The 27,422-nt window shown below is 56.3% G+C and overlaps 1 protein-coding gene across 6 annotated transcripts in view; it reads right to left on the bottom strand.

Annotated features, from left to right (window-relative positions):
- Nucleotides 1–19,383: 19,383 nt before the first annotated feature.
- The window catches only part of CELF5 (CUGBP Elav-like family member 5), a 47,939-nt gene continuing 39,900 nt past the window's right edge, over nt 19,384–27,422 (bottom strand). For 4 of the 6 annotated variants that reach the window (XM_043586113.1, XM_043586116.1, XM_043586115.1 and 1 more), the window contains 3 exons: nt 24,942–25,085; nt 22,602–22,769; nt 19,384–21,291 (listed from right to left, as the gene is read on the bottom strand). In XM_043586113.1, coding sequence (XP_043442048.1) covers nt 22,642–22,769; nt 24,942–25,085 — 272 coding nt within the window. In that variant the 3' untranslated portion in view covers nt 19,384–21,291; nt 22,602–22,641. The remainder of the gene's footprint in view (nt 21,292–22,601; nt 22,770–24,941; nt 25,086–27,422) is intronic. The other 2 variants (XR_006298204.1, XM_043586114.1) reach the window with 2 other exon arrangements.

Genomic DNA, 27,422 nt, shown 5'->3' with positions numbered 1-27,422 from the left:
CATCCCGTGGTCCTGGCCTTGACTCAGGTCTTCTTTTCTCCCTCTGGAGCATTGCTCCCATCCCCTCCTGGTCCTCATTCCACTCCCCACACCTGCCTTCCGTCTGGCCGTGTGCCTCCCGCTCAAACATCTGCCATGGCTCCCTATGGCCTTGGAGAGAGAGAAAGGCCCTGCTTCCCAGCTCAGCATTCGAGGTCCACCGAGGTCTGGCTCCACATACCACTGTCCCCTCCCACCCCTGCCTCACATTCTCCCTATGGCGGCTCTGTTGCACCCAGAACATTCCCGCCTGGACCACACCTTCGTCTGAACGGTTCCTTGTGCCAGGAATGCCCTGCTGCAATCTCTTTGTGTGGAAAACCTTAGTATCCCTCCAGGCCTGGCTCAAATGCCACCCCCTCCAGGGACCCCCTGGCCAGGGGCACTCCCTGCTCCGTGAGTTTCCATCAAAGGACCAGATGCCTCCACGCTGCCATTTGCTCGGCCCTCCAGAGGCAGAGCCCTGGAGGTCTGCAAGGCCGCCGAGTGCAAAGGTGAACAGAAGCACAGTGTCATCAGCTTGGCCTGGGGCTGGGGCACGGCCCAGAAGCACAGACTCTCTGGGTCCTGGCTTGCCCTTCTCTGATGACTTCTAGAAGGAGCAGTGCCCCAGCTCCACCCTCTCCGGGAGGGGCAGCCCCAGGTGCCCCCAGGGGAGGGTCTGACACTGCATTTGTCTGCCCCGGAGAAGAAAGCGGCAAGGAGAATTTGGGTGCCCTATAGGAAGGGCTTCTAGAAGGCACGACGGGGGCTGATGGATGCCGCCGGCTGTCGGCTTCGTGCCAGGCTGAACTGGGGGCTGTGTGTTGCCTTCCCCTACGGACACAGTCCACTCGTTCGGTCACCGAAAAGTACCGCCCCGACTCCGTCACTGTAGGCTGACGGTGGCGCCCCAGCTCCTCAGCCAGGTGGCCCGGGTTCGAATCGCGGTGCCGCCTCTCCCCAGCTCTGTGGACAAGTCCCTTCACAGCGCCGTGCCTCAGTTTCCCCGTCTCTGAAGTGAGGGGCATCGCGGGTCCCGACCGTCGACACCACCAGCGCCCAGCGATGCTGGGGTCCGCCCCCCCACCCTGGTCCTGCCTTCTGTGTCTCCCCGACTCTCTTCTCCGGGGCTCCCCGCCCTTTCCCTCCCCGCTGCCGACATTCCCGGCCCGGGCGCTCCGGGAAACATTCCGTGGTTTGCAGCAGACTGTCCGGCTCCTCGGAGCCTCAGATGTGGGCAGAGTGGGCGGCGGCTGGGCGGGCGCAGGCTGGGGGCTGGGGAGACCGTGCACCCCCCCGACCCCCCACCTCAGCGCCGGGCGCACGGCGGGGAGGTGGCGGGCAGCACTCACGGATGGGCAGATGGGGGAGGCCCTCCCCTGCTTAAAGCCCTCCCAGGGCTCCCTAGTGCCCTCTGAATAAAGCCCAGGCCCTCCCCGAGGCGCACAAGGCCTGCAGGACCTACCGTGACCCCTCCTTGCCCCTCGCTCCTCACTCTGGTCCAGCCACACTGGCCTGCTCGCTGTTCTCCCCAACATGCCTGACCCGGCGGTGCCCCAGGGCCTTTGCACGTGCGGTGCTCTCTGCCCACCCCCCACCCCCAGACCTTTGGCCCATCGAGATCACTCAGGCTGCCATGTCACCTCCTCAGAGAGTCCTTCCTGGCTCACCCAGTTTCTAACACCCTCTTCCAAAGTCCTCCCAGCCCTCTCCCACTTTGATATAATCTCATGCGTTTATTCATTTCCTCTCTTACTGTTTCCTGTGCCCCGGCCCAGGAAGGGCGGGGCTGGGTGGTCCTGGTGCACTCACTGAATGGGCCGCACGGCCTGGGAAGCCTTCCTGGAGTCTAACCATGGTCTGTCCTGCCGTCGCCGCGACCCGGGCACGGCCCTCGACAGTTTGCAAGACGCGTCCCCGGGGTCGGCAGCTGACCGGATTTCCTGCACCGCTCGGCGGGGAGGAGGCCGTTACTCACGCCCCGCCCCGCTTTGCCTGCTCTTTGACCAAACGAACAGAGACTGAATGAACTTGGCGGCTTGATGACGTTTGAGGGTCTGACACACTCCTGACTCCTCGACGGACATGACACGATTCACGTATCGAGGCTGCATTCATTGCTATGGACACATCGTGGCCATGCTCACGGTTTCCTTCTGATTGGACGAGGAGAGAAAATTAGACCACTTCCTGGGTCCCTGAGCGTCTCTGGGCCACGGGCGCCGCCACTTCCCCTGACTTCGGAGACACCGAGCCTCGCTGAGGCTGGGATCCCGCTCCCATCCGGGCCCCCATTCTGAACGCCCGCCTGCGCCCCTCAGTCATCTTGGGGGCTTTGATGTTCTGAGCATAAAGGGACCTCTTGAGAATCATCCAGACACTCTGCTTCAGAGCGGGGGGATCCCCTCCAGCTGGGGCTTGTTTGCCTCCTGTCCCAGGTGCCTCACTACCTGTCACCCACTTAGGAGAAAGTCTTTACCCTAGTGGAGCTGAGCCCGACAGACGCCAAGCTCTGCCCTCTGGGTTGTGCGGGACCCTCCCGCCGGCCCTGCCCGGCTTCCTGCGCCCAAGGGCGGTCGGCTCTTGTGTCTGGGGGCTCCTCGCGGGTGGGGCTGGGGCCGGCCTTGTTTGGGATTCCCGGATGACCCAGCTTGGGGCTGAGCCCGGAGGCAGGTTGAGGAGAACGTGGCGAATTTGACAGAATTGGCCCGGCTGGCTTGTGTTCTGGGCGGAGGCCCTGACTCTCCAGTCTTTCCCTACAGGCCGGTGAACCCCGGCCTCTTTCCTCTTCAGGATATGTCCCGGGGTGACACCTGCCCTGGCTCCAAATCCCCCCCTGCCTTGGCCCTCCTACCTCTGTTGATAACACCGCAAGTTTGTACAAGAACGTTCTCAGTCTCACAAGGCCAGCGCAGCGTGACTTTCCGGGGACCCGGGAGCTGGGCGATGGGGACTCGGGACTCTCTGCCCCCACCTCTGATCTGGGGCCGCAGGCCTCTTCTCCCGTTCCAAGCTCTGCCCTTCACTTGCAGGGGGGACTTTGAACACGTCACCCCGTTATCTGCGTTTTCAAGTTCATTGTGAAGTTCCCGCCATTCTTTCCGCCACCCCCGGGTCCCCATCATCACTGGCCTGACGCTGTCCTAGCCTCCCCCCTGGTCTCTGGCTGCCACGTCAGCCCTGGACGACTTCTCCCCCACAGAAGCCCAAGGGAGCTTTTAAAAATGTGAAACAGGCCTCCTCTGCCCACAGCCCTCCAGGGCTCCCACCTCCCTGGGGTGGAAGCCCAAGTCCTCCCTGGGCCCCCAGGGCTCTGCACAACCTGGCCTGCTCCCTCCCTGCCCTTCCCTCCTCCCTCTCTCCCCCAGCCACACGGGCTTCCTTGCTGTTCCTTCAACAGGCCAGGCCCAGGCCTGCCCCACGGCCTTTGCATGGGCTGTTCCTGCTGCCTAGAATGATGGTCCCCCTTCTCGTCTAATGAATTCTGTCTCATTCGGGTCTCATCAGGTCTCAGAGCAGAGGTCACCTCTTCAGTGAAGCCCTCCTGGATTGCCCAGTCTTATCGAATGCCTCCGGATCCTTATAACCCTTTCTACATTCGTGGTTGTCTTACTTTGCACTGCCCCAAGGGGACAGGGATCTTTGTCTGGGTCACTGCTGTGCCCCCAGCACGGGAAGGCGGTAGGTGTTTAATAAACGTTGGCTGAATGGGGAATGACACATAAAACCAACGTGTGCCGCTCCCCACAAGTGTGGGGAAATCTGCCCTCGTGGATCCCAACATGGTGACACCCTGACCTTGAGGAAGGCGCCCCCACTGCCCCCAACCCCGCCCAGGTCAGATGGACCTGAGAGGCAGCGGCTCGGAGGGGTCGCGGAGGTCACCAGGCGCCGTCTCCCCCCCCCCTCCCCCGCAAGGCCCGACTCTCCCCAGGGAGCGGCAGGGCCCTGGCGGAGAAGCCTGAGACATCCAGGCCCCAAACCGTTTTCCCAGTGGCGGAGCCTGAGAACCAGAGAGGGGGAGCCGCTGACCCGAGGTCACAGAGAACGTCCAGTTCAAACCCAGGGCTGTATGGCTGACGGAAGCTTTCAGAGTCTGGCTGTGGGTGATGGGCCAGCTCCTGGGGGGACTGAGAGACCGGCGAGCGGGTCGGTGGAGCGGACAGTGGTGTGTTGGCCTCATGGCCTCGGCCGTCCCCCCCCCCCCCCCCCCCCCCCCCCCCCGGCTGGATCCCCTCTCCGGGTCCTGGTCACACTGCCTGGAAGCTTCTGGAAGGGGGCTCGGTCTTAGGGGTGGACGCTGCAAGGCATCCACTCCCTCCCTGGGGTCAGGGGGGCCCAGAAGCGAGGCCAGGGTCGCCTTCGGTTCACCCACCTGGGGGCCCCCCTCGTCCCCCCGGCCCCCAGCCCTCTCTGCGCTCAGAACTTCGTGCCACAGGCCCCCGGGGCGACAGGACAGGAGTCACGGCCGCGCCAACACCAGCTCTGCACCCTGGCTGGCTCCCCGCCGCCCGCCGTGCCCTCCGCGCCCTCCGCGCGGCCACCAAACGGGCGCCTTCCGGGCAGCCTCGGCCACGCTTCCAGGTGGCCGACTCCGGCAGGGTGCTCCCTCCGTGGTCCGGCCTCGGTTTCCCCGCTCTGACCACCTCGCCCCCTTCTGCGGACGCCCCGGGGCGGGACGGCCCGGCCGCAGCCCCGCCGGACCGCCGGGCCCCCCGAGTCTCGGGTCTCGGGGAGGCCCTCGCCGCCCCCGCCCCGCGCCCCACTCACCATCCACCACATCTTGGCCGTCACGTCGTAGCACAGCTGCCACTTGACCGAGGTCTCTCCCGGCTTGCTGGACACGGGGGGCCCGGGCACCTCCATGCTCGGCCGGGGGCGAGGGCGGCCGGCGCGCGTCACTCGGAGCGCGGCGCGGGCTGGGCCGGCCGCCGGGGCTGGGGGTCAGGGGAGCCGGCTCCCATCGGGGCGTCGGAAGAGGCTGCGGCGGCCCCGGGGTGGGGGGGGTGGGGGGCGGCGCCGGGGACGAGGATGCGCTAATCCGAGACCCGCCGGGCCATCCCCGCCGAGGGGCCACCCGCAGCCGGAGGAGGCCGCGCGCGCGCGTGTGTGTGCGCGCGTGTGTGCGCGCGCGTGTGGCGGCGACCCGCCCGAGCGTGGATTTGTGAATGAGGCTCCGACTGGGCATATGCCCCCCCCAACCCCCCGCCCGCCCCCGGAAGGCGTGTGTGGCTTGTCCGGGCTGCCCCCCGCCCCTCTGCCGCCCCCGTCGCCTCCGTCAGGGCAGAGCGCCCGGGGCCACGGGGAGCCCCCTCCCACCCGCCCACCGCCCCATCCCGGCCGCCCCGGGAACAGGCCCGAGGCCTGAGGCGGTGGGACGGCGGAGGGCCCGTCTTGAGGGGCTGGAGGCGCCGTGGGGGAGGAGGGTGCGCCCTGGGTTTGGGGGGCGGCGAGGGCTGTTCGGCTCCGGCTGCGCGGATCTCTGATCTCTCTCGGCCCAGTCGCTGTCCCTCTCTGGGCTCCCCGTCTGGAAGCGTCTGGAAGCGGGCAGCGAATCGCCGAGGTTGGGGGTGGGGGGGGGGTGCAGAGAAGGGGCTGCTGTTCTCACGATTTCGGCTTTCCCTTCCTTGTCCCAGCCCCTGAGAAGAGGCGCGCCTGGGAGGTTCCTTCCGCTCCACAGCCTGATCGTGGCCGTGCATTTATGGAGCGCCGAGTGTGTGCCCCGTCTCCACGAGACCGTCAATGTTCTGTGTAAGTCCGTTGTCCGGGCCCCACACTGGGAGTGTTTGGGGGCTGGGGGCTGAAGGCAGACGGCAGGAAGGACTTCCCAGTGAGGGCTGCCCAGGCGCTCCGATGTGGCGGGGACTGGGGCTGGCCGGAAAGCGCTGGCTTTGGGTTTCCGGGTGGCCTGGAGGTGTGCGGGTCAGGACCCCGCGCAGGAAGCAGGCGGCGTTCAGCAGGTGCTGCACGTACATGGGGACCAAGGCTGCCCAGGCTCACCCTCTCTGCTCTGTCCCCCAACGACCTGGACCATTCTTCCTCACACGGGGCTCTGTCTGGCCCCCTCATCTGCCTGCAACCCTCCATGGTTCCCGGTGTCCCCCAGTTCAGTCCCCAGGCCTGGCTTCCCTGCGTCCCCTCTGCCTGGAACACCCTTTGTCCTTTTATCACCTAGGGACTCCTATGCATCCTTCAAAACCCAGCCCGACATTCCCCACCTCCCCCTGAGGGTGAAAGTTAGAGACAAAGAGAAACAGAGATACAGAGACAAAGGGAGAGACAGAGATACACTCATGAGAGAGTTAGAGAGAGAGAGAGAGAGAGAGAGAGACCCAGCCCTGCCCCGCCCACCGTCTGGGTCACACACTCTTAACTCCCACCCTGAGAGGCCTGGGTTCTCAGCCATATTTTCCTTCGCAAGAAGATGCCCACTGTGACCCACTCCCTCCGGTCCCCGGGCCCCACCCCGGGCACACAGATTGAGAATATCTGCGCCAGCTTGGGGGCCCGTGGGGGACAGGACGGGGAGCTGAGTCCTCGCCGGGACTCTGGCATCACCCGGGCGGGGGGGCCGTGCGTGCAGTGGGCTGCGATTACTTCCAGAGACCCAATTATGGGGACCCTCGTCATTGGCAGCAGCCATTTCTTCACCAGTGGCTCTGCTCCAGGCCGACGATCACACCCTCCCAAGGGCCGTGTGAGGCCAGGACTTTGGGTGTCCCTATTTTATAGACAGGGAAACTGAGGCTCAGAGAAGTCTGGTCAGGAGCCTAGGGACACACGGCAAGTGTGTGTGGGAGGGAGGCACCTCCACCCAGCAACTCCCCTCCCCTCCTGTGGGCCTCAGCTCAGACGTCACCTCCAAAGGCAGGTGACCCCCCCCCAACCGCGTTTAAAATCGCGCCCCCTCCCAGCTTCGCTGTTCTTTGTCGCGATTATTTCTTGTCTGTGCCCCCCAGTGGCGTGTCAGCTCCGGGAGGGCAAGGCCTCCCCGCTTTGGCCTCAGTGTCGGGAACAGCACCTGGCACAGAGTCGACGCTCAGTAATATATTTGTTGAATGGATGAATGAGGGAATAGATAAGGGGTCAGGCCTTTGCCAACAATGGCGTTTCCTGCTGACTGTTACAAAAGGCATTTTCATGTTGCCACAGACGATGCAGGTCTGGCAAGAGGGGTGGGGAGGGGCCGGGGGCCGGGCGAGGCCACGCCCCAGCCGTCTCACCCAGCAGAGGCCAGCGCAGCCCCGCCCAGCGGACGCGGTTCGCCCACATGCGGGCCCCCGCCCGTAACTATAATTTGCCTCAGTACCTTGTGGTCGCAGGAGACAATTACCCCACAGATGTGCGGTCGGAGTAAGGCATTCAGACGGCGGGTCAGAGCCCGGGCCTTGGCGGAAGGCAGATGTGGAAAGCCGGCCTCAAACAAGGAGCGGGGGGAGAGAGAGAGAGAGAGAGAGAGAGAGTGGGGGAGAGAGACACAGAAGGTGAGGAACAGAGACACGCACACGGGGGAACGGAGGAGAGGGGGGAGTGAGAGAGAGACACACAGGAAGAGGCAGAGACGAGGAGAGACAGAGAGACAACACGAAACAGAGAGAAAGACCGAAACACAGAAAGAAGGGCCAGGAGACAGGCACACCCCGGCCACGGCGGCAGGCTGGGGGGCTGCTGGGTCACTCCCAGCCCCACGGGCCTGGCTTCTCAGCTACAGTTTCTGCTCAAGGAAATTGAGACCCCTGAGGACCGGCCCAGACCCTCAGCAGCACCTGAGCTGGGCCAGGGCCTGGGCCTCTGTGAGCTCCCCTGCCCTGACGACCTGTCCCCCCATACCAAGGACAGAGGGCCCAGGTCCACAAGCCTTTGCCCACTCCGTGCCTCAGTTTCCCCAGCTGCCAAATGAGCAGGCTAGTTTAGGGAAGCCCTGCTCTCTTCTGTCATCCACAGACTACTCTCCCCATGTTGCCCGCGTATTACTGAACATTTTTTTAAGTTTATGTATTTATTTTTGAAAGAGAGAGAGAGAGAGAAAGGGAGGGACAAAGGGACAGAAAGGATCCCAAGCAGGCTCTGGGCTGTCAGCACAGAGCCCAATGTAGGGCTCGATCTTAGAAACCGTGAGATCATGACCTGAGCCAAAATCAAGAGCTGGGTGCTAACCGACTGAGCCACCCAGGCGCCACTGAACATTTTTCTTTCTTGTTTTTTAAGTTTATTTATTTATTTTTGAGGGGGGGAGAGAGAGAGAGAGCATCCCAAGCAGGCTCCATGCTGTCAGTGCAGAACCTGATGCAGGGCTCAAACTCACAAACCATGAGATCATGACCTGAGCTGAACTCAAGAGTCAGACGTGTAACCCACTGAGCCACCCAGGCACCCCAAACACTTTTCTTTTGATCAAGCTATTTATATTAAAAAAAAAAGATGTAGATCTATTTTTCCCTCCCTTTTTATTTTCATTTTAGAGAGAGGGAGAGCAAGCAGGGGAGAGGGACAGAGGGAGAGAGAGAATCACAAGCAGGACTGACACTCAGCATGGAGCCTGACTGGGGGTTTGATCCCACAACCCTGGGATCACAAACTGAGCTGAAATCAAGAGTCGTACACTCAAACTGACTGAGCCACCCAGGCACCTCGAGACTTAGATGTATTTAAAGAGAAAAGGATAACTCACCACTCAGGCTGCCGTGAGTCAAGGTCAGCTGTAAAGGTAAATGTAACAAACACCTCAATCTTATCCAACTCTGACCTGAGAGCAAGCCTAAAGCCTGCTCTCTCTTCGTTAAGAAGATAACCAAACATTGGAGAGGTGTTACAGACAGGTCAAGAGCATCCAGGGGCTGTGGGACAGGAGCAAGTGATCTAACACATGTGTAATCAGAATCCCAGAAGGAAAAAAAAAAAAAAAAAAAAAGAATCCCAGAAGACAAGAGGCTGAAGAATATTTTAAGAGAGAATGGCCAATAACTTTAAAAAGTCAAAGACATTAAACCACAGATCCCATAGCTCAGAAAATACCAACAGAATAAATACCCACCCAAGCACATACTCAGGTGTCATATTCGAAAAACATAAAATTAAAGATACAGAGAAAAATTTTGAAGGCAGCCGAGGACAAAAAGACACATTACATACAGAGGACCATCAATAAGAATCACCACAGATTTGTCATCTGAAACTGCACAGGCGAGAAGACAATGGACTGATATCTTGTGGATGGGAAAAGACTGTCAACCCAGAATTTTATACCCAACGAAAGTATCATTTGAAAATGAAGGAGAAAGGAAGGCTTTCTCAGCAAACAAAACAACTGGAAAAATTCGTGATTAGCAAGACACTCACTTTATTTTTATTTATTTATTTATTTATTTATTTATTTTTTCTGAAATTTATTGACAAATTGGTTTCCATACAACACCCAGTGCTCATCCCAAAAGGTGCCCTCCTCAATACCCATCACCCACCCTCTCCTCCCTCCCACCCCCCATCAACCCTCAGTTTGTTCTCAGTTTTTAACAGTCTCTTATGCTTTGGCTCTCTCCCATCCTAACCTCTTTCTTTCTTTTTTTTCCTTTCCCTCCCCCATGGGTTCCTGTTAAGTTTCTCAGGATCCACATAAGAGTGAAACCATATGGTATCTGTCTTTCTCTGTATGGCTTATTTCACTTAGCATCACACTCTCCAGTTCCATCCACGTTGCTACAAAAGGCCATATTTCATTTTTTCTCATTGCCACGTAATATTCCATTGTGTATATAAACCACAATTTCTTTATCCATTCATCAGTTGATGGACATTTAGGCTCTTTCCATAATTTGGCTATTGTTGAGAGTGCTGCTATGAACATTGGGGTACAAGTGGCCCTATGCATCGGTGCTCCTGTGTCCCTTGGATAAATTCCTAGCAGTGCTATAAGACACTCACTTTAAATATAAAGACAGATAAAGTGAAATGACGGGGGAAATGTATGAGAGAACACGAATTTACAATATACTGGAGTGGATACATTAAAGCCAGACAAAGCAGACAAGGTAGCAAGGTACATACACTGATGATGGGGTCAATCTGCCAATCCTGAAAGCGTGTGTTTTTACACACATACAATCAGCAAACGATCTCACAAAGGACAATTACAATACAGGAAATGGAAGTGAATAGAGCTTAATGGAGAGTTTGGCGAACCTACAATTATACTTGGGAGGCCTCCACACTATTCCCTCAACAATTGATGGGGAAAATGGACAGGAGGTCGGCAAGGCTGTGGAGGACCTGGATAATGCTTTCAGCCAGCTTGAAATGACATGGGCAGAACATTCTATCCAACAACAGGACAGTGTGCATCCTTTCCAAGTTCATCTGGACCATTCCCCAAGAGAGACCCTATTCTTTCATTGTATTCACCAAAATAGGGCATGAAAAGAACCTTAATAAATTTAAGAGAATTCAAGCCATAAGAAAACTATGTATCAATAACACGAAGACATGTGGGGAAAAAAAAAAAAACCTCTCCAAACAACCAACTTCTTAATAACCCAAATCAAAGAGGAAAGCATAAAACATGAGAAAATACTTTCAAATACAATTATTTATTTTTGAGAGAGAGAGAGAGAGAATGAGTTGGGGAGGGGCAGAGAAAAAGGGAGAGAGAGAATCCCAAGCAGACTCTGCACTGTCAATGCAGAGCCCTATGCGGAGCTCGAACTCATAAACCATGAGATCATGCCCTGAGCTGGAAACAAGAGCCAGATGTGTAACTGACTGCACCACCCCAGGTGCCCCGAGAAACTACTTTTAATTCAACGAAAATACAACGTATCAACATTTATGGGATGCAGCCAAAACAGGACTTTGGTGAAAAATTATAGCAGTAAATGTTTATATCATAGATTGTGTGAAAGTGCTTAATGCCATTAAGTTGTATGCCTAAAAATGGTTCAAATGGTAAATTTTATGTCACACTTGCTTTACGACAATTGAAGGAAAAACACAAGAGGGAGAAAGTAACCTGGCCATGAGAAGGAAACCATCACCCTTGCCATGTTCTCTTGGTTGGAGCAAGAGTCAGGTCCTGCCCTTGCCCAAGGGATGGCATGATCCAAGGGCAGGTCTCAGGGGATCAGATGCGCACAGCGCTCTTCTCCGCATGGGACAGACTTATCAGCTCAGGAACTTTCCCCCTGACCCTCGAACCCCACATGACCTTCCCGTTGGGTGGCCAGCTGGATTTCATCCTTTGCAATCACATGACTCAACGCTTGCTCGTTCCTTCCTGTAGCCCTTGTGCTGGCCCTTGACCCCTTACCCTCACCCTTCCAGACCCCCCTGAAATGCCACCTTCCATGGATTAGGACCTTCCATGACCACCAGAGGGCTCTTTTGTGTCTGCCTGGCTTTGTTCAGGCAAACTCCTTCCCTTCTCTGAGTCTCAATTTCCCCACCTGTAAAATGGGTCCGATGATGCTTTCTTTGCACCTTTGTTGTGAGATTCAATGCGATGTCAGATGCCTCCTAACCAGGGCTCTGGGCGTGAGACATTCATTTATTCATTCATCAGACTTTTATTGAGCACCTTCTGTATGCTAGGTCCTGTACTGAGCCCTGGGGAACACCGCAAGACTGAGGCAGACCCCAAGCCTGCCTTCAGGGAGCTCACAGTATGTTGGGGGAGATGGACATTAGATAATTGTCTATTGTCATATTTAAATGATAAAGGTGACAAATCCTGACGGGGGGGTTCTGGGGAGCTCCGGCCTCATCTAAGCCACACCACTGTTTTCTCCATCAGTCTCGGCCTGAGGAACATCTGCCTGGAGATGTTGGGCAGATTCTTGGATCAAGAGCTGGGCTCATTTGAGGCTTTGATGGAGGGCAGACAGGCAGAGAAAGAATAGGCCCTTGTTCCTGTTGGGCTGGCTGAGGGCCTGGGTTTCTTTCTGGATCCTGTCCCCAGAACCTCGCCACACAATCCACCCACCCACACAGGACCCTCCGACCAGGGCCTGGACCTGTCCACGACCCCCGGTGCTGAAGTGAAGTGCTTGGCAGGGAGTGAGCGCTCGAAACCTATCCCAGGGCTTCACCCAGGTGCCATTGGTCTGAGCCGGTCTCTATGCCCGGCACACCCCAACCTGCACTGTATAGACCTCCAAAGAGAGGCAGGCTCCCTTCTCTACAGGCGGTTACTGTACCTTTAAGGATCACTCACTGCGTCACTTTTTTTTTTTTTTTTTTGGAAATTAATGTTCTATTTTTTTTTTATTTTTCTAACGTTTATTTATTTTTGAGACAGAGATAGACAGAGCATGAACGGGGGAGGGTCAGAGAGAGGGAGACACAGAATCTAAAACAGGCTCCAGGCTCTGAGCTGTCAGCACAGAGCCTGATGCGGGGCTCGAACCCACGGACCGTGAGATCATGACCTGAGCCAAAGTCGGATGCTTAACCGACTGAGGCCCCCAGGCGCCCCTTTAATGTTTATTTTTGAAAGAGCATGTGTGGTGGTGGTGGTGGGGAGGGGCAGAGAGAGAGGGGGAGATGCAGAATCCCAAGCAGGCCCCAGGCTGTCAGCACAGAGCCCAACACGGGGCTCGAACCCACGGACTGTGAGATCATGACCTGAGCCAAAGTCGGGCACTCAACCGACTGAGCCACCCAGGCGCCCCAATGTTCTTTTTTAATTTTTTAATTTTTTAAATTTTTTTCAATATATGAAATTTATTGTCAAATTGGTTTCCATACAACACCCAGTGCTCATCCCAAAAGGTGCCCTCCTCAATACCCATCACCCACCCTCCCCTCCCTCCCACCCCCCATCAACCCTCAGTTTGTTCTCAGTTTTGAAGAGTTTCTTATGCTTTGGCTCTCTCCCACTCTAACCTCTTTTTTTTTTTTTTTTTCCTTTCCCTCCTCCATGGGTTTCTGTTAAGTTTCTCAGGATCCACGTAAGAGTGAAAACATGTGGTATCTGTCTTTCTCTGTATGGCTTATTTCACTTAGCATCACACTCTCCAGTTCCGTCCATGTTGCTACAAAAGGCCATATTTCGTTCTTTCTCATTGCCATGTAGTACTCCATTGTGTATATAAACCACAGTTTCTTTATCCATTCGTCAGTTGATGGACATTTAGGCTCTTTCCATAATTTGGCTATTGTTGAGAGTGCTGCTATAAACATTGGGGTACAAGTGCCCCTATGCATCAGTACTCCTGTATCCCTTGGATAAATTCCTAGCAGTGCTATTGCTGGGTCATAGGGTAGGTCTATTTTTAATTTTCTGAGGAACCTCCACACTGTTTTCCAGAGTGGCTGCACTAATTTGCATTCCCACCAACAGTGCAAGAGGGTTCCCGTTTCTCCACATCCTCTCCAGCATCTATAGTCTCCTGATTTGTTCATTTTGGCCACTCTGACTGGCGTGAGGTGATATCTGAGTGTGGTTTTGATTTGTATTTCCCTGATAAGCTTCTGCACAGCAAAGGAAACAACCAACAAAACTAAAAGGCAACCAACGGAATGGGAAAAGATATTTGCAAATGACATATCGGACAAAGGGCTAGTATCCAAAATCTATAAAGAGCTCACCAAACTCCACACCCGAAAAACAAATAACCCAGTGAAGAAATGGGCAGAAAACATGAATAGACACTTCGCTAAAGAAGACATCCGGATGGCCAACAGGCACATGAAAAGATGCTCAACGTGGATCCTTATCACTGCGTCACTCTTGACGTCACAATTACCCAGGGTGGATAGACTGGCTGGAGTTCCGGCTGCGGATTGGCTGATGGATCATGAATATGTAGATCACCTCCACCTCCACCTCACTCTGGTAGGCTCGGGGAAAGAAAGGGGGCGGGGTGAAGGCGGGGCTGGGGCGGGGCGAGATGCTGGAGGTGCCAATTGGGAATTTTGTGCATTTCGTTTCCTGTTGGACCTCCAGGACCTACACCGCGTGTAGCATACAGTAGGCGCTCAATAAATGCTGGCAATCCAGCAGGACTGATGTCTGAGAGTTCACCTTCCTGATTTGGAAGGAGGTTCTGTTTTGCCTTGTCACCTTACATTAAGTTGACAACGGCTGTTACTTATGTGCCCTAATTAATCTCCCTGATGGTCTCCACAGTCCTGGATGGGGTGCACTATCGTGAGTCCCATTTTGCAGATGAGGAAACTGAGGTTTGGAGAGAGAAAGAGGTTGCTCGAGGGCAGGCAGGCCCCGACTTGCACGTACTGAGAACCCAGAGGTGAGCGTCCCAGTCCGTGTCCTGGGGGGGGGGAGGCGCAAGCCCTGTTTGACCACCATGCACCCTGCTTGCGCCCTCTCTGCAGTCCTGAGGCCAGCCAGGCCAAGGGCCCCCTGTTCCGTCACTAGGACCTGGGAAATCCCTACCTGTCCACCTTAGCCACGGGTGTTTTCTGTGCTCAAGAGACTATGTGTGCCTCCATCCCAACCCGGCATCTCAGGAGCCAGGGCGGGGAGGACAGAGAAGGGCTGGCAGCTGGACCACTGTCAACGTGGGGAGGAGCACGGCGAGGCGGGAGGTGGGGCTGATCCCGTTGGCTTTAAGGGATAGGGTAGCCCTTGTACCCAGCAGAGAGTCCAGGGGTCCCCTCACCACCCCCTGCAGCCCGCGGAGCACTGCGTGGCACACAGTGGGTGCTCAATAAATGCTTGGTGGCATTTCAAAGTGGTGACGCCAATCCTGCACGAAGGCGTGGGTCTCTGCTGCCCCCTGCTGGTGTCCTGGGAAGAAGGCTTCGGAAAGGAAACTTCAAAGGGATTGATTTGACACCTGCATAGCGCTGGCTCCAGGCTTCCTTAACATCAGCTCATTCATTCCCACAACAACCCTCAAAAGGTGGTGTCCGATTAGCCTCATTTTGCAGAGGGGGGACACAGAGATCTGAGCTGAGGGATTGGCCACTGGTCTGACAAGTGTCATAGTTGGGATCCAAACCCTGGGCAGAAGGCCTCCAGCCTTAACCACTATGCTTTTAGGACGTGTAGTTTTTACATTTTTATTTAAAAAAAATTTTTTTAATGTTTATATTTTGGAGAAAGACAGAGCGCGAGCAGGGGAGGGCCAGAGAGAGAGGGAGACACAGGATCCGAAGCAGGCTCCAGGCTCTGAGCCGTCAGCACAGAGCCCGATGTGGGGCTCGAACCCGTGAACTGCGAGATCGTGACCTGAGTCGAAGTCGGCCGCTTAACCGACTGAGCCACCCAGGCGCTCCTCGTTTATGTCTTTCAATAAAATGTTATCATTTTCTCTCCAGATTCTTCTGAGGCTCATCCTGGGCATTTTGAAGCTTTTGCTGTGCTTGATGAGGTTTTGTTGATGTGTTAGCTATCATAGCTGCATAGTGACTTCTCTTAACCTCAGTGGCTTAAGCCACTCATGATCCAAGTTTCTGTGGGTGCTCAGCGGAATTCTGGTTCAGGCCTCTCATGGGCTGCAGTCAATGGGGTGGCTGGGGCTGGGTCTCATCTGAAGGCTCGACGGCGGAAAGACCCACATCCAACCGCGTGTGGTCATTGGCAGGACTCAGTTCCTCACGGGCAGCTAGCCTTGGCCATGTGGGCATCCCCGTAGGGCGGTGGAGCAGGTATGTGAAACATAGATACTTTCCCCAAAATGCCTCCCATACCTGCCTCTTCCATTCTTTACAAAATGTATTTAAAATGAGGGGCGCCTGGGAGGCTCAGTCGGTTGAGTGTCCCGCTTCAGCTCAGGTCATGATCTCACAGTTTCTGAGTTTGAGCCCCACATCAGGCTCTGGGCTGACAGCTCAGAGCCTGGAGCCTCCTTCGGATTCTGTGCCTCCCTCTCTCTCTGCCCCTCCCCCACTCTTCTTCTGGGTCACAGGGAAGCCGGCTGCCAGGTCACGAGCAGCCCCACGGAGAGGCCCACGTGGTGAGGAGCTGAGGCCTCCCACAAGCAGCCCCGAGAGGGCGTCAGCAAGAACGGCTCTTCCGGCCCCGGTCCAGCCTTCAGATAAGGCAGCCCCGGCAGGTCTGTGTTGACCACAACCTCGTGGGAGACCCTGAGCCGCCCAGCGAAGTTACTCCTGGACTCCTGACCCACAGAAACTGTGACCTAATAAATGTGTATTGCTAAATTGGGGGTGGGGAGAGATTTGTTTTGAGTGACAGCGAACCAACACACCCTGGGTGTCACTCGGCCTATGCCCCTGGATGAACAGTGACATCACAGCAGGGCTGGGCCGCCCCAAGCATTCCCCCTGTTCGCTCCATGGAGACACCCAGCCGGAACGGCCGTATTGTATGGCTGCAGGTTCCAAAACGTTCAACAACTCTGAGCTACACTTCAAAGCTTAAATTGGAGTATTATAATGACTTGTATTACAATCTCATACATTTGAATTTTAGCCACTACACACGGAAGTGAGATAGCCCAGTGGTTAAGAGACCAGCCAGAGAGCCAGGATTCGATTCCTGCTGTGCTGCCTCAGGCAGGTGCTTAATCTCTCTGGGCCTCAGTTTAGTAGCTCATAGAATGAGGCTATCATCGGGACATACCTCCCAAGGTGGTGGCAGGTGAAGTGAGTTCAGTCACATAAAACACAGCCCAGTGCTGTCCGGAAAGACATGGGGCGATTGAGACCTTGAAATGTGGCTTAACTTGGCTAAAGAAGTGAATCTATGATTCGGTAAATCAATTTAATTTTTTAAAATTTATTTATTTATTTTGAGAGAGAGAGAGAGAGCGCTCATGCAAGCGGGGAAGGGGCAGAGAGAGGGAGAGACAGAATCCCAGGGAGGCTCCACGCTGTGGGTACAGAACCCAATGCGGGGCTTGAACTCATGAACACTGAGATCACGACCAGAGATGAGATCAAGAGTCTGATGCTTAACCAACTGCGCCATCCAGGTGCCCCTTGATTTAAATTTAAATAACCAAGGGGTACCTGGGTGGCTTAGTCAGTTGAGTGTCCGACTTCAGCTCAGGTCATGATCTTAGGGTTCCAGAGTTCGAGCCCCATGTTGGGCTCGCTGCGGTCAGCACAGAGCCCGCTTCGGATCTTCTGTCCCCATCACTCTCTGCCCCTCCCCCGTCTGTGCTCTCTCTCTCTCTCTCTCAAAGATAAATAAATCTTAAATAAATTTAAATACCCACATGTGGCGAGCGGCTACTGCAGCGTATGGCTCAGGCTTGACACAATGCCTGGCAAATAGTAAGCGCTTAATAAATGCTGGGTAGGAATGTTATCCTGCCAAGTTATCTGCCAGGGTGCCGATTTCCATCCCGTAGCAGCATGGGGCTCACTCAGGTGTCCTTCCCATACCTGACTCTGATCAAGAGCCTCTCCCCCGCTCAAAGCCCTTTTGTGGCTCCTCACCGCCCTCGAGATGATGGCCCAGCTTTGCTAACCTCACCGTGGTTACGACTTTTGGCACACTCTGCAAGTACTTTTTCTTGCAGGGATGGGCACTTCTGGTTTTTGCCCACCTTTCTCCTCGACCAGGGGCTTGGGAGGATGGGGACAAGGTCTGGCACTGGGTAGATGCTTACTCACCAGAGGCTGCCTGGAACTGAGTCTCTATCGCCTCTGCATCCGCTTCCCCACCCAGTGCCGCAGTCAAGTCTTAGCCCACCGTCCAACCGCCACAACATCTCGGCCTCTGAGCCTTTGCCTAGGCTGTTCCTTCCACCCAGAAAACCCTTCCAGGCGGACTCAGACTCATCTTTCCAGCTCCCACCCCGACTGGGCCTCGTTCTTTCTGCAGTGCTCCCTGTTTCTGAATTTCCTCAAGTCCAAAATGGGATGCGTTATCGATAAGGTTGAAAGACAAGGCTACTTCCAGGTGCCTGGCAGGCTCTTAAGTGCCTCATTGGTGGGGGCATCAGCTGGGGGGTGGTCGTCTCCACTATTCACGCCCCCGCCCAGCCAGACCCTGTCCCGGAGCCTGGCGTCCCCCCAGCGAGGGAGGCCTCCCCAGGAGCGCGGCAGGCCCCTCCTTCAGGCCTCACCTCCGGAACACCACTGGGTCCTCGGCTGCTTCGGTCCAGTTGCGGGATTTGTCTCTACCGCGCAACTGGCGCGGGCGAGGGTGCAGAGAAGGCGGAGCCCCGGGCCAGGCTGGCGGGGCCGCCTCGGAGACCTCGACACCCAGCGACCCAGCAGGTCCCCGCGCTGTACCCAAGGGGACTCAAGCAGGAGCTTCCCCGCACACGCGCGAGTATTCATAGCGGCGCGATTCACGATGGCCAAGAGGTGGCGACACCCCAGGCCTCCGACGGACGAACGGCGACGCGCGTCCACCGCGCACGCGCACGTCCACAGCTGAACGTGTCCGCTGCGCACGCGCGACACTCAGCTGTGTCCACTGCGCACGCGCACGTCCACAGACGACCGTGTCCCCCGCGCACGCGCACATCCCTCGGCCGCGCGCAGGAGCGAGGCGCCCACACCCGCCGCCCCACGGACGGTCCCTGAACACGTGACGCTCAGGGAGGGAACCGGACACGAGAGGCCACGCGGGGTGTGAGTCCACGTTTGTGAAATGTCCACAACAGGCTCATCCACGGACGGGAAGGGGGCTCGTGGGAACCAGGGGCTTGGGGGGGGGGGGCGGTGACTGTTAATGGGGTTGCTTCCGCAGGTCAGAATGTCTTGGTATTAGAGGTCATGGCCGCACAACCTTGTGAATGTACTTAATGCCGGGTTGTAAACTTACTTTAAAATAGGAAAAATGGTGGGTTTTATGTTCCATACATTCTACTTCAATTTATTTTATTTTTTAAGTTTATTTAGTTATTTTGAGCGAGAGTGAGAAGGGGAGGGGCAGAGAGAGAGAGAGAGAGAGAGAGAGAGGGAATTCCAAGCAGTCTCGATGCTGCCAGTGCAGAGCCTGACGCGGGGCTTGATGAGATCACGACCTGGGTTGAAACCAAGAGTCGGGCGCTCAACCGACTGAGCCACCCAGGTGCCCAGATTTTACTTCCGTTTAAAGAAAATGCATGTTGTGTAGCGTCTCTCTCCTCCGCTGGGCCACCTCCACGAGGGCAGAAACCAGAGCCACCGGGTCTCCGGTCTGCTACTGCGGCAGCCCTGGTGGCCAGGACAGGGACGGGCACACAGTAGGTGCTCAGTGTTTGCAGAACGAATGGGCGCGGGAACCCACGAACACAGGCACCTGATCCCCTGGAGGAGGAAAGGTTCCATTTCCTCAACTTCTGGAAGAATCAGATGGATTCTGCAGACCTTCCTTCTCGGAGTATCTCCTCCCGCATCCCCTCCCTTGAAAGCTGGGTTTTTCTCTGGCCCCGGGGAAACTCGCTGGGGCCAGACGCACGCGGGCTTTTGTGGACGAGAGAGGGAATATCAGGGAGGACCCGGTCCTTTAGCAAGTAAAACTTTTATTAAATAAACTTTCAGTTTCTCCAGACCAAAGAGAGGCGTTTGGACATTAAGATGATGGTTGCAGCTTCTCACCTGAAACACACCACAGTGCCAAGGACCTCTCCAGCCAGAAATGCAAACCCAGTCCACCCAAAGTTCCCTGTAAGTTCCTTTCTTGTCTTCCTTTTCTGTGTGTGTGTGTGTGTGTGTGTGTGTGTGGCGATTTGTCTCCAAAAGTCGGTTTGCAAGTTGAAACTTCATGAAATTACTCGTAGCAGAAATAAAGTACATCGTACAAATCACGTAGGTCTTCGATGTGGAGTATAAAAATGGTATTTACAGCCAGTAAACATGGACCAGAAGGACACAACGCCACTGCACGCCAGCACGCTCTCCCAAGCAGGCCTGGCCGGGGCTGGGCAGGTGCCGGGGACGCGGACGAGGCCCCCTCGCGGCCCCTGAGCACACGCTTGCACACGCAGACGCACAGGACACAGGCACGCTAGAGTGTCTCGGAACAATTATCAAACTCTGGAATATCGAAACAAGTTGGTCATAAGATTTTTTTTTTTCTTTTCCTTTTTTTTTTTTTTTTTTTGCTATGTGGTTTTTTTTTTTTTTCTTTTTTTTTTTTTTTTTTCTGGGTCAGTCAACACATTTTGGTAGAAACGAAAGGGAAGGCTGTTTTTTCTTTACAAATTTTTTTTTTTTTCTTGAGCTTATGAAGTTCTCTGGTGCCTCATTTGGCAAGAGGCCCCACTGGACGTCCAACGAACTTGACTCTGTGCTTCAAGATGGGTTTTCGCGGTTTGAGTAGCTATACAGAGGCGCCCCACAAGACCTCCCTCCCCGCCCCAACTAGGAAACAAAAATCCACTGTTGTCTGATTTTTTTTTCCCCATTTTTTTTCTCTTTTCTTCTTTGTATCTTCTCAGAAAGACCAAAATTCAAAAAAAAAAAAAAATTATTTGTGGAGGTATCTCTGGTAAAGGGGTGCTGGGCCAGAGCGGGTTGGGTTTGTCCAACGCGCGTGGCGATCTTGGTCATGAGATCGTGAACTCCAGGCTGGTGATCCGAAGGCAGGGAGGGCGGCTGCCTGCCCTTGGGAGGGGGCGCGAGGGGCAGGGGGGCTCCCCCGACCCTGTCTGCCCCTGACGGAAAGCTAAGGGCCATTGGTCACATGAGTAAGGCTATGACGGGGGTGGGGGTGGGAGGCCGGGGGGGGGGGTCTCTTCTTTGCCTACGTCAGGGAAGGCAGGGCCCTGGGGTGAGGGAGGGGGTAGGGGTTCCAGAAGCTGCAGCTAAGACCAGGGACACTCGAGCTGGCCGAGCCCAAGGGCCTGCGAGAACGTCGGTGGCAGGGGCCCAATGTCCTGGAGGTATATCGCGTTGGCTGATGATTCCCAGTGCTTCTCCGTGCCCTGGTCTGACATGACAGCGGGAGGTGGGGACACACTGGGCTGCCCGGTCATCCTCAGCCCTTCTTATGTCCCTGCTGAGTGACCGGGCCAGGGTCACCTTCTCTTGGATGGAAGGAAGTCGGAAAAGTTTGGTCCCATGATCTATACTCAAAAAATATATATACTGTCTATAGCTCTATATATATATGCATATATATATATATAGGAAAAGTTGTGATTTATTTTGGGGAAGCCACCAAGGGTGGGGGCAGTGAAGCCCTCGGCCCCCAACTCAGGAGCCCCCCTCCCCAGCTGGGGCGGACCACGAAGCCCCCTTCCCACTCCGTGTGGCCCGCAGTAGTGTTTCACATTAGGGAGCGGGCGGGGCGGGGGGGGGCAGGGGAGACGGGAGGGGGTGGGGCTGGTGTCCAAACTTGGTTGTAATTTACGGAAAAGTCCGGGGTCGGTTGGAAGCGGGAGGCCCTCCTGGGGTGGGAAGGCCCCTCACCTGGCGGAGAAGGGAGGGGCGTTAGGGTGCGGTGATGGGGGGGCATGCAGGCCGACGACATCGCCCCCCGCCCGCCCCCTTGCCCTGGCCAGGCTGGGTTCCAGGAACCCAAGGGCCCCTGTCTGCTCAGAGAGAGTCCATTTCCAGGTTCAGAGGCCAGTGGTCCGCCTTGGAAAAGGACTGCCCACCGAGGCCGTTTCCTCATCTGGCAACCCCCGGGGGCAAACAGTTGTGTTTGTTCTTGTCTCGTCTTGTCTCCCCTGCTCCCTGCCACGAAGGCAGTTCTCCCCCCACTCCCGCCCCGTTTCTGGTCATTCACAGCTGTGTCCCCGAGCGCTGTCCCCAAACAGTGCCCAGCGCATAGTAGGTGCTCAGAAAGGATTTGCTGTCCCAGGGTGTTAAAGTGCATGGGTCGCCTGTTAGTTGTCTGATCCCGTGACCTTCGACTCTGCGGGTGCTGATTTGGCAGGGTCTGAAAAGCATGCGCAGCCCCTAACTGAGCACCTACTTCGCGCCAGACCCCAGGCGCGGCGCTTTGATGACGACGGCGCTCATGATTAAAAACAAAACAAAAACAAAATCAAAACAAATGATCAAGAGCTTTCCAGGTGGCGGGTCCTGGGCTCAGCTGGGAAAACACCGCGTCCCCGAGCGGATCCTCCCTGCTGCTTCTGGGGAGGCGACTTTCGTGAACCCATTTCACAGATGAGGCTCATCAAGGCTGTGGTCAGTTATGTTTCCCTACTGGCCCCTTAGGCTCACTGTTCATTCCCCCAAAGAAGGTGCTTAGTTGTTGATAAAGTTGTTCTCTCTGGTGGCAAAATACACTCTTGGGGATTTGTTGGGGGGGGGGGGTCTCTTTGGGGGGGGCATGCTGGTGAGCGGGGCAAACGTTCCACTTTTTCGCCAGTTCACTGAACGCGGGTGACACCAAATGAGGAACTTGGACAGGGGCCCAGCTGGGAGAGTCACAGGACAGGACAGAAGCCCCTCCCTCGCAGCATGCCCCACCCCAGACCAAACCTGGCCTCTCAAGTGAACTTCTATTCATCCTTCAAAACCTTCTGGAAGGATCCCCCAACCCCCTTTCTACCCCGGTTCCACCCTCTGTCCCAGCCCGGATCAAAGGGGGGATTGGAGGGTGACTCTCTGGCTCTGTCCCCACCATCCCAAGCTGGGGGCTCCTTGTGGTCTCCAGCGGCATCCCCCCTGGGGGGTGGGGAGGGCATGGAGAACGAGGGGGTGTTTGGCCAAGACGGGGGGTGGGGGGGGGCAGGGGTGGGGGCGGGTGGGGCCGCCTGGCGGCTCACCTGGGCCAGGCCCGCAGCCTCCGGGCGGCTGTGGGCGCGGTCAGTAGGGGTGTCCCGGGTCTTTGGGCCGCTTCAGCTGCACTTTGAGTCTCTTCATGCCGATCTGGAAGCCGTTCATGGCCTGGATGGCGGTCTGCGCGCTGGCCGGGTTGTCAAAGCTCACGAAGCCTGTGGAGACCGGGGCGGAGCCGCCATGGTGGGCCACGTGGGCGTCCTCTGCTGGCTCCAGGGCGGCAGCCCAGGCTTCCCTGGGGTCCTGGGGGCGGGGCGGGGGGTGCGCTGGCAGGGGCAGATGGGGCGGGGGGGGCGGGGGGGGGCTGGCCAGGCACGCACAGCAGCCCGGGCCTGGGCCTGTCCCCCTCCGCACTTGCTTCTGGGGATGGGACGCTTGCTCCTTACCTGGGGGCTGCTGTGCTGAGACTTCCCGACCAGCGGTGGGGGACAGGTGAGGCCGCATCCTCCCTCCCTCCCTCCCTGTCCTAACGCTTGCCTCCCTCTAGATCCCGGATGCTAACCGAGTGGCCCCTCCAAGACCACTATCCCTCTGGGGTCCTGACTGTGCATGGGACTCTCTCTCTCTCTCTGCAAATGTCCTGGGTCTCTCCTCTCTGTCCTTTTTTCTCCCTCCCTCTGCCTTTTATCCCTCTTTCTCTGTCTCTGTCTTTGTCTCTGGCAGTCTCTCTACCCCCGTCTCCCCTGAGGCCATGAGAAACATTCCAGCCTGGGGTTCCTCAAACTTCCACCCCCCAGACCACGCTGCCCTACTCCTGGCCCCCTCACCTCTTGGTCCTCGATGGTGTGGAGGCCACAGGGGCTGGGGGGGCCCTCTGGGGCGAGGGTCTGCGTGCACAAGCATTTGGAGGTGGGGGTCCCTGAGCTCCGTGTAGGAGGCCGGGTGGGAGGTCAGGCGGAGCTGGGGGCAGGGCTGAGCAGTCTTGCTGAGGCCCATGGGGAGCCATGGGGGAATGAGGAGTTGGGGAGGGGTGATGTCTTATCTATCATCTCCCCTAACACCTGTCCCCCATCACATGGATGAGGAAACTAAGGCTCAGAGAAGGCATAGGACCCCTCACTGTGGAAAGGGACTGAGTGGGCCCCCCCCCCCCATTTCCGTCTTCCTCCTGGAAGCAGGATGCAGAGGAGGGACCTAGGCACTGGCAGAGGGTCCTTCCTGGTGCGGCTGCTGGGCCACTCTGTGCCTCTCTTTCCTCCAAGGATATTGGGGCAAAGCTGCTTTTTTCTTTTTTGGAGATTTTTTATTTTTACATAATCTCTCCACCCGACGTGGGGCTTGAACTCACAACCCCGAGATCAAGAGTCACAGGCTGCAGCTCCTCTGAGCCAGCCAGGCACCTCTGGGGGCAAGTCTTCTATTTTACGGTTGGACACGGAGTATATACAGGAAGTGCTTAATAGGCAACAGTTAGCCTTTTGAATAACACAGGGTGGGATTAAGAGTCCCGAGTTTGGGGTCAAACAGACTGGTTCTAATTTAGGTTCTGTCTCTTTGCTGCTGTGTGAACTTGGACAAGTTGGAGTGGCTCTCTGAGCCTTAATTTCCTGTGTCCGGGGACAAGGAAGTCCTCCCAAGGCCTTGCACGACGTCCCCTCCCTGCCCTCCCCTCCTCCCTCTCTTCCCCTTGCTCACTCTGCTCCAGCCACATGGGTCTCCCCCTCGCTGTTGCTCCAACATGCCAGACAGGTCCTGCCCCAGGGCCTTTGCATGTGCTGTTCCCTGGAACCCTCTACCCCACATATCCCTTGGCTGGAAAATCTCCTCATTTGGGTCTCAGTTGAAACATCACCCCCTGCAGATCAGTTTCTATTTCCTTACTGATGGCGTTCTGCATTCCATCTATAGCCCCCTGGCCTGTGTCCCGCTTTATTTCCAGCTCCTACCCAGAAACCTGTGCTTTTCAACGCCCTCATCGCTGACCACAGGCGGTTATTTAAATTTAGATTTAATTAAACATTCCGTTCTTTGGTTGAACTGCCACACTTAAGGTGGCTGGTAGCCATGTGTGGCTGAGGCTCGGGTGGCAGAGACGCGCAACATTCCCGCCGGTGGAGAATATTCTGTTGGACGGCGCAGCAGGGCTGCGAGCTTTCGAGGGCAGGAACTTTGTTGGTTTCCTTCACTGCCGCGTATCCGCACCCAGCACGGGGCCTGGCACACCGTAGGCGCTTCATAAGTGCTGCCTCTAATTCACAAATGTGATCCCTTTGCACCACCCTTGTCTCACGGCTGACTACGCCCTCCCTGGCCCCTGTTCCTGGGCAAGCGGAGTGGGGGACGGGGCGGGCGGGGGCGGGGGGGGTGTGCCTGCAACAGGGACTCACCAAAACATTTGCTCTGGTTGGTGGCCCGATCCATAAACACCTTGGAGGAGATGATATTGCCGAAGGGCAGGAACATCTGCGTCAGCTCCGTGTCTCCAAACTCCTGGGGGAGGTGGTAGATAAACAGGTTACAGCCTTCGGGACCTGCAGGTGGGGGAGAGAAAGACATAAAGCCCCCAAGGAGAGGAGGCGGACCCCCCCGGGGGAGGGGCGCGGGACCGGAGCCCACATCCGGCATCTCCAGCTGTTGGCGGACGGCGCCGTGACGTCAGGAGGGAGGGCGTGGCGATGGCGGGGAGGGGCGCGGCGTGTGCCTACGTTTGCCTGTCTCATCCCACGCTTGGGGCCTGCGAACCTCCGGTGGCCCTCAGGCCCCGGATAATTTACAAAATTCAGCCGGTCCCTCCCCCCAAATCTGAGACAAATCCCTCAATGCCAGACCCTGGATAATCCCCAAATCCCAGACAACCTGAACCCCCTGAAAAACCCCTGAAACTCCAGACCGTTTACAACATGAGATGAATTGGGGGGGGGGGGGGGTATACGGACACCCTGTACTAGCTTTGCACTAATTCTGTAAATCTAAAACTGGTTTTAAAATGTTCATTTATTTTTCCCGCTACAAGTCCGATGATCACAGAATACAGTACGACAACCAATTCGTGGTCCCAAACCCCAAATATTTAGATGTTTTTCAAAACTTTGGCTAATCCTCCAAACCTTGAATCATCTTCGAAACTCAGACGACACAAAAGTAAAATCAAGTAAAAGAAAAAAAAAGAAAATTCTCTAGTCCCCGAACCCACATATCCCGAGACCGCCAGGTCATTTTAAAATGATACACGACACCACCCGGAAAGAATTTTTTAACGGCACAGCCACCTCTCCAAACCATCCCCTCTCCAAATAATCCCCAATGCATGACTCATGTAGAATCTGTAAATAATAATCCAATTAAAAAAACCTTCATTGTCTGGAGTCACGAACATTCTCCAAACCTGCCCCTAATCCCAAACCAACAGATGCCCTTCCCCCACAGCCCCCACACACCAAGGGAGAATCCCCAAACCACCAGAATTCCCTTCACCCCGGAAATGAGCACTCCCCGCCCTGGCAAATGTTAAATCCCAGATGACACATTCACATCCAACCCTTCCTTCCTGATTAGGACCCGAGTTCTAATCATGCTTGTTTTTAAAATACAAGCGTGTTCCAACGTGATCATCGCGACTGACGCGGGTGGCACGGTTTTGACCGTAACACAAATTTCACGTTTGCTTGTGTGCTATCTCATGTCCACGACGCGGGAGGTGAATGCAGAAGCCGCACCCAGCTGAGTGGGACCTCGTGGGAAAACAGTGTTCACACCCACCCCCCCCACCCCCGACACACAGGTGGCTCCAACACCTACCACTTTCTCGGGCCCCCAAGCGTGTTGCGAGCCACACGCATCCCCCTCTGGGGATCCGACTCCCCTTCTGACTTCAGACAAGCCTCTTTCTGTCACTTAACAGCACCTCACAGCTGCAGCCCTTCCTGTGTCCACGTCCACGCGTGAACGAACGTGAGGTCTTTTCCAAGAGAAGGTGCCACCTCTATTGTATTTTTTTTAAGCCCGCTAACATGCATACCGCTGTGCTATCATTTCTCTTAGGGTTCTGTCTTTTGTTTTGTTGTGTCACGGACACAGCTTTTGAATGGTGCATCCTGGCCCCATTCAAGCAGGAACCTTGTAGCTTGTATTGCGAGGGTCTGCGTGCTGGGCAGACTCTCCAGAACCCGCGGCTTGACTGCATCTGAACTAACGTTTACCTCCTCGGCCCAGGGTTGAGGGAAGTTGGAGAAGGCAGACACCCAGGTCCGAGCCATCAGACCTGAGACACCTGGGCCCTCTCTGAAGCTCCCACCGGCCCTCCCTGGGGGGGGGGGGAGTGCTGGGGGGGGTTATTGAAAGTCAGAGCGGAGGTGCAGGCACTGCCAGATCCTCCTGTCTGCTGTCTGTGACTTTGACCACAGAGCCCCCTGGAGATAGAAAACCTGGGAACGGGTAGCAGCTGCTGGGCAGAGCTGGGGACCCCTCAGCCTAGGCCTCACCTCCAAAGCTCAGCGCCTGGACCCCGGCAATGCCTCCCCGCCTTTCACAGGCCAAGGGCAAGGGAGAAATGGGGCAGGGCCTCAAAGAACTCAGTCTGCGGGACTCCCCTGGCCATGGGAGTGTCTGGGGGCTTTTCTAGCTGGTCACCTCTCCCCCACCCTCACTAGCTGCATGACAAGAGAAAGGGCCTTGGGGGTGCTGAGCCACACTCTGTGTCAGGACGGGCCCCGTCTACTTCCCAGTAGCGCCTCTTGATGGGGATGGCTGCTCCCGCTGCAAGTGAGGAAACTGAGGCAGAGGGCAGCGAGGCGCTTTCCTTATGATGTCACAGTCAGAACTGGGTGCATCTTAACCCCGGTTGTCTGACTCCAGAATCCACCTCCTCC

Source organism: Prionailurus bengalensis, chromosome A2, assembly GCF_016509475.1.
Source record: "Prionailurus bengalensis isolate Pbe53 chromosome A2, Fcat_Pben_1.1_paternal_pri, whole genome shotgun sequence".
Classification (NCBI taxonomy): Eukaryota; Metazoa; Chordata; class Mammalia; order Carnivora; family Felidae; genus Prionailurus; species Prionailurus bengalensis.
Note: the sequence above shows the minus strand (reverse complement) of the source record. Positions and strands in the feature narration are given on the sequence as shown.